General features: G+C 39.4%; 1 protein-coding gene across 1 annotated transcript; it reads right to left on the bottom strand.

Annotated features, from left to right (window-relative positions):
• Positions 1-3,844: 3,844 nt before the first annotated feature.
• Positions 3,845-6,263, bottom strand: LOC147883251 (uncharacterized). Its single transcript, XM_087399891.1, has 2 exons — positions 5,595-6,263; positions 3,845-4,583 (listed from the first exon to the last, which is right to left on the bottom strand). The coding sequence occupies exons 1-2, from the start codon at positions 5,856-5,858 to the stop codon at positions 4,362-4,364; spliced, it is 486 nt and encodes a 161-aa protein (XP_087256017.1). The 5' UTR covers positions 5,859-6,263; the 3' UTR covers positions 3,845-4,361.
• Between the last annotated feature and the right edge of the window lie 272 nt (positions 6,264-6,535).

Raw genomic sequence — 6,535 nt, 5'->3', positions numbered from 1 at the left:
TAGAATTCTGACGCGATCCTGAGGGGTGACACGTGGGGCCCTAAAAAACACCATGTGTATGGTACTGCATCATGTAGTGTGCAAGATACCACTCGATGTCATCTTGTATCACACGATACATAATGGATATAACTGCATGATATCTAGTCATACCGCATGGAAATTTATCGATCAATAGGTCACCTTCGACCGGTGGTAAAAAATTCACATTTTTTGGTCAATAGGTCACCTTTGAACGATGGCCAAAAATACTCATTTTGCATTTAGAATGAGAAGACACATTTTTAAATAAAAAAGTACATGTTTTTTTTTTAAATGTACTTTTAAATCCCTACTGTTCCAACCATCGGGCTGATTTTAAACCTTTTCAATGGCATGCTAAGAAGAAAAGAGACCCCTCAATGCAAAATATAAGAACAATTTTGGGACTCTAATGATTAAGGGAAATACATTCTCTTTGGTTTAATTAGCCTCAATGCAAAATATAAGAACAATTGTGGGACTCCAATGATTAAGGTAAATACATTCTCTTTAGTTTAATTAGGAGTAGCTACAGCCACCACCTTCAAGAACTAGCGCGACGGTTACACCAAGCCACTATCAGTGCGGTGGTTGCTAATCTAGATTAGAGTAAAAAAGCTGGGTATAGATGATAAGTGATGAGATATGAGTAGAGGGCAGGTAGCGAGCTGTAGGTAGATGACATGATACACTGTGAATAGTCTAATGCACAAAGATGCAACATAAAGATTGTACAAAGGAGAACAGAATGGCTCATGTAGTGACATGTGTCAAGCTTTGCAGTATTATGAACAACAAGTTTTGATAGATTGCATCTCATTAGTACGCCATTAAGGAAATCGTACACCATGAAAATTTTTAACAAGAGCATGACTCTACTCGAAATCCAAAATAGCGCCCATCAGTGCAACACGTAGTGGCCCCAAAGCTTTTGCTAAAATAGATATGTGATTGCTGCACTCGATCGTGCATTGACCCTTCAGATTACCTCAAGTTCATCATGTACAACAACAATAAATGGCAAGGTGATGTTATCAAAGGCACCATGGGGGCTTATGAAATTAGAGTAGAAATATGTGAAAAGAATTATCACAAGCATAAAAACCCCAATAGAATATATGTATTCCTTGAAGGGTTCCTTTACTACAAAGATGAAACTTAGCGCTCTGAATTCGCATGATTGGCACAAGCTATTGCAAGGTTTATTCTAGGCTTTTGCTTACATGTGAATTTATGCTCAGATCATAGTTTTTTATATTGACTATAGCATTCATATACAATAGTATGTACTCCCACTGCTTTATGAGGTTGTTTAGCTAAAGACGTCAAAATTGTCATTAATAAATCAAGTGCTTTTATGAAATGTAATATCAACGTTACATGAGGGTATTATTTTCACCTGCATTAGCTACTCCAGATCTTTTGACTGCATGTGGATATCCTTAAAAATTTACAAAAACCCTCCATTATGTCGATGAGGTTTCAAGCCATTAAAACTGCATGCTTTAATTTGAGAAGGCATTCCCAATGAGTGTTATGGGTATTCAATTGCATTTGATCTTGTAGACACACTTATTCTACTTGTGCATTGTGAGAAAGTAAGCAATGAGTGTTATGGGTATCCAATTGCATTTAATCTTGTAGACACACTTATTCTACTTGTGCATTGTGAGAAAGTAAGCAATGAGTGTTATGGGTATCCAATTGCATTTAATCTTGTAGACACACTTATTCTACTTCTGCATTGTGAGAAAGTAAGCATTTTCTATCATATGGTCTATGAATTCATTTTAAGCAAGCATTGTGACCATGTGAGTCATGAACTTATCATGGATTGTTCTCTTTAACTCTCATGTTGTTTACCCCAATCGCATTGACAATATGGAATGCTGTGTAATTCAAGTCATACCTCCAAAACGCCATGTATATGAAGATCTATGAAAGTGGAACACTCCATGCAAGAAGGGAAGATAGAGGACATAGAAGCTAGTACTTCTAATAGATCTCCTACCTAAGATTTTGAGAAAAATCATACTTTGACCTCACTTGGATTTCTCGAATGACTATGACTTGGGAGATCTATCTTTAAATTCATAAGATGTATGAATGGTAGAGAACTGAATGGGAAATTATGTCCAAATATCTCCAAATGTCCCGTACTATACATGTGAGCCATAACTTATATCTAAAAATACTATTGGTAACTCTAGCCCTTGTATTGATGCTTTATCCGTATTTTCTTTGACCAACAAGACCTTTAACGATTATTTGTGTGTTTATTTTAATATTTATATCAATGGTTATGTTGCCAAAATTAATGACGTTTGTTTCGATGCCTGTCAAACTTAAAAATTATCATGGTGCTTTATATTTTCTAAGTAAGAAGCGTTTAAAATTAGCATGAAGATCTTTATAGTTATGTTTTAAGTCCAAGGCTCTCTCCCTAGACTCTCCTTGATTTGAGCAAATTGTCCTCAATAATCTCCACTTAGTGACTTATGTGGATGCTCCTATATATAAGTCTAGGCGGTTGCAAAGTGTAGGATGTAATGATATATCAGCGGGTTGCATCAATTCAGCTCACAAGGCAAACATGTAGATTCAAAAACAAGCTGGGGATCTCACTAAGGTCCTGCCTTTTGGAGTGTCATTATAAGTCTAACTGTAAAGTAGCTCCATAAATATTTCAAATAACTTATAAAGGAAAGGAAGAGAGAAAAAGGAGAGAAAAAGCAAGTGTAGGGGAAGGAATAAGGGCAAAGATAGATGAGTGAAAGAGAGGAGAGAAATGAGGTGAAGGTGTGTGGTGGATGGACCATTAAATAAAAGTGGGGACATGCCTATTTTGGCAAGAGTAAATATAAAGCTGGTGTCATACAAGAGGCAAAGAGAGCCTCTTTCTGTAGATTTAAATATCCAACAAATGAGAAAACCATTTAGGATTTCTACAACAAAAGACAAGAACATTTAGGACCTCCAGAAGCAAACAAAAACCACAAAAGACGAACATTTAGGACCTCCACAAGCAAACAAAAACCTTAAACCCTAAACACATTAGAAGCTCTTAAACTACTACTAGTGCACACTTTAAAGCTCACAATTTGCATAGTCAAATTGACCAAATGAACTAATTTCAAAACATGGATCTAATTAGCAACTTACTAACCAAGACATCCCTTACGACCCTTGAAGGGCCCAAAAATGTGCTTGGTTGTGTACTCTTGTGGACTTCCACGCATGGAATAATCCGTACCACCGACGCCAATGTTTAAGAGACTCGAACAGGGATGATCCATTGACATTCTAATTACCAGTAACTACGATGCTGGTTTCTTTCCTCTCAAGACAAATTACTGCAAGAATTTCCGTTGCCACTGGTTGTTTTTATTGCTTGGAGCTGTATCGTGTTGCCTAATTTGGCAAATCTCAGTTTAGCTGTCATTTTAGCCCTTTTGAAATGTTGTGATAGATTCTCGTGCTTTCATTCATCATCAACGATTCAAAAGGAATGTGTATGCATTCACGTATAGCATTTTTCATTCAAATACTTCTCTTGAAATGAACAAGATGTACCAGACGACATCAAGAAGGAGTGATTGAACGGAATGCAATTGAGAGGCCAAGAGAAGCTCAAAGAGGATAGAACGCATTCCACTGGCGATAAAGTCTCCTTGATTACAAGAGTGCAGCAGCACTTATTAAAGAACTTGACTCAATATCTCAATATTGACAATAGAGGCTCCACGAGCCAAATATCACACCGTAGGCTTGTGACTAACACACTGCGACAAACACTCCAAAAGTGAAGAGGAATGATTGAACGGAATGCAATTACAGGCCGAGGGAAGCTCAAGGAAGAGTAGGCGCATACCACTGGTAATAAAACCTCCTTGAGGACAAGAGTGCGGCAGCGCTTAGTAAGAAACTTGACTCAAAATTGACAGTAGGCATCCTCGAATCAAACTACCAGAACGTAGGATTGTGACTAACTGACTGCGACAAACACTCCACTTATGCAAGACGGTTACGACTTGTAAAGGCGAGTGATGGATTGGGCATCACTCACTCAAGAATGTTTTAGTCCTCGACTGCACAACGATTGCTGTACGACTCGCAAGTTAAGTTGGATGCAACGTCCATGTGTATTGACTCCGGACTGAAGACGTTCTCAGCTTAAGGATATGCGGAATTTGTAGTGTTGATAAGGGGTATGGCATGTAGAAGAGCACGGCTATGGCGATTGAATTATAACAACTAGATATGAGGATTAGCCTATCATCCTGGTTAAGTTTAGCAAAGAGCTGGTTGTGTAACCGTGGTTAAGTTTATGTAAGTCGAGTTTAGGGGTTTGTCGTCTTGTCGATGAGGGCAAAGGCTGGCAAATTGTCCACGGTAGCACTCAAGGAGTAGCGCTCCAAAGTGTAGGATTCATATAGCTTGGCGGTCGTCTTCATTGCCGCAGCGTAGGCCGGCATGTTGGCTGCTTTGTCAGCAGCTACCTTCGACTCCCATATGCTTGCCTCGAAGCACTCCCTCTCCAAGTTTGGTCTCCCTTGCCAATACTACACCCACCAACCAAGACATAAACTTATTAATGTTCTATTGTAAAATTTTACCTCTCTCGGTCTCTCTCTCTCTCTCTCTCTCTCTCACACACACACACACACACACACACACAAGATCTCTCTTTATTTTATGGATGTAGCATCTTTTACAAAAAAACAATTAAAAAAATATAGGATCTCTCTTTATTTTATTAATGTAGTTATAAAATCAACTAGTTACCAAGATGTAAATACCAAACTTCTTGCGAGAAGGTTTCTATCTTCAATCTCAATCATTAGAGAAACAAAATTTCTAGCAGTAACCGAAAGCATTGAATTCTCTAGCTCCTCTAGTTTTATTTACATGCAATGGTTATGTCAAGGTTGGACCTTTTCGAAAAGCTCATGCTTTTTTAACTCTAGCCAAGCCATATCTTCAACATTGAATCGTGACATTGATGTCAAATTGAGTGGGTAATGGAATGCACTTATTACAAACCCAAAATATGCTTGAGTTTTGGAGTACCATTGACCTTAAAGGAAAATCAAATATCACACTATAAGTATCATATCTCAAATCATATCTCTCTAGTGACATATTCCTAGATATCATATACATATATATATATATATGTAGAAATTTGAAGAATTATAGCTTTAAAGAAACTTTCTCACGTGAAGTTTTCAAAACTTATAAATTTAGAGAAGTTCTTAAACAAGTCCAAGGTTAAAGTTATATATCTCTCCGTGCCTTCTTGAGAAAAATGCAGTTGTTACTCTATAGCTCCGTGCCTTCTCGAGGCAAATGCAGTTGTTACTCTATAGCACCATATACGAGGATATACAAAGCACTTTGAAAGCTGGAGGGAAAGTGAATAGGAATGCATCAAACATTAAAATGCAAATACCAAGAAAAGTAAGAGCACAGACCAGAGTCCGTGTCCGTCCTTGATGTATAATGCAGTTTTGATACAATGTATTGATACGGAAGAAAAGATGCGATAAGCCAGAATGGGCGAACCGACATACCCTTATAAGGCCTCCACATTTCTTTGCTTCCTCTAAGGCAGCTGAATTGGCCCTATTGATCATTGCAGGGTCTGCATCTTTCTTCCTCACAGACCTGAAGGCCACTACGTAGAAATGCGAATTCTCTGTGAAGCCCTGCTTCTCGAATACGTCGTTCCAGTTGAAGCACAGGAACAACGGGGCCGTGAGTGGTGAAGAATACACAATGGGCGATGCCTCCAGCTCGTCAAATGTATTCTGCAAACTCCTCCTTGAGGCCTGCATCTTTCAAGCTTCAAATAAAACCTCTCTAAAACCTCGCTTGAAGCTTGTCGGCAGCTTAAGGCTTTCTCAGCACGCCAGCTCTCAATGACCATTCCCTTTCATTGATTTTGTCCCTCCCTTTGAGGGAATATATACACCATCCTTAGCTCACGCAGTGTGCGCGTGCACCCTTGCCCTTTCCACATGGCTTCCCCGTAGCCGCTTTCCATCCCCATCCACTACAGCCCTCGCGGGGTCTACACTCTCGATCGATGGCTGCCCGCAGGAACGAGACCCAACTCCCTCACCCTACTAGGGACTCTGAATCTGTGCATGGCTCAAATCGCTTGTGGCCACGAGATTCTTTTTCTGCCGTGCGGAGTTTGGTCAGAAAGGCGAGAGCATGCAACACCATTAGATAGGTCCAAGGAAGACACAACAAGAGGTTTCCGTGCCGGACAGCTGAGTATTATTGCATGGACGACAAAATTGCAGTCCTTTGATGTGCTTTAGCGCAGCAAGAACGAAAATGCATAGCAACGAATGATGATGGCGCGTATTTGGTGAACAAAGGATGATTGGTTTTGAAAGGATGGAAAAAGCTCGTGCTTAAAGAGGATAGTGCGCGACAAATCAGAGCCGTGCGGTCGTCGATTCGCATAAAATTGCAAATGGTGAGATCACGATCTTGGATTTGA

This window comes from Dipteris shenzhenensis, chromosome 28 (genome assembly GCF_047967505.1).
Source record: "Dipteris shenzhenensis isolate YYH24624 ecotype China chromosome 28, Dip_SZ_1.0, whole genome shotgun sequence".
NCBI lineage: Eukaryota > Viridiplantae > Streptophyta > Polypodiopsida > Gleicheniales > Dipteridaceae > Dipteris > Dipteris shenzhenensis.
Note: the sequence above shows the minus strand (reverse complement) of the source record. Positions and strands in the feature narration are given on the sequence as shown.

Coding starts and splice junctions, on each gene's coding strand:
- LOC147883251 (XM_087399891.1), bottom strand. CDS start 5,858: ATGCAGGCCTCAAGGAGGAGTTTGCAGAATACATTTGACGAGCTGGAG. Junction 4,584..5,594: donor AATGTGGAGGCCTTATAAGG/GTATGTCGGTTC, acceptor TGGTGGGTGTAG/TATTGGCAAGGGAGACCAAA.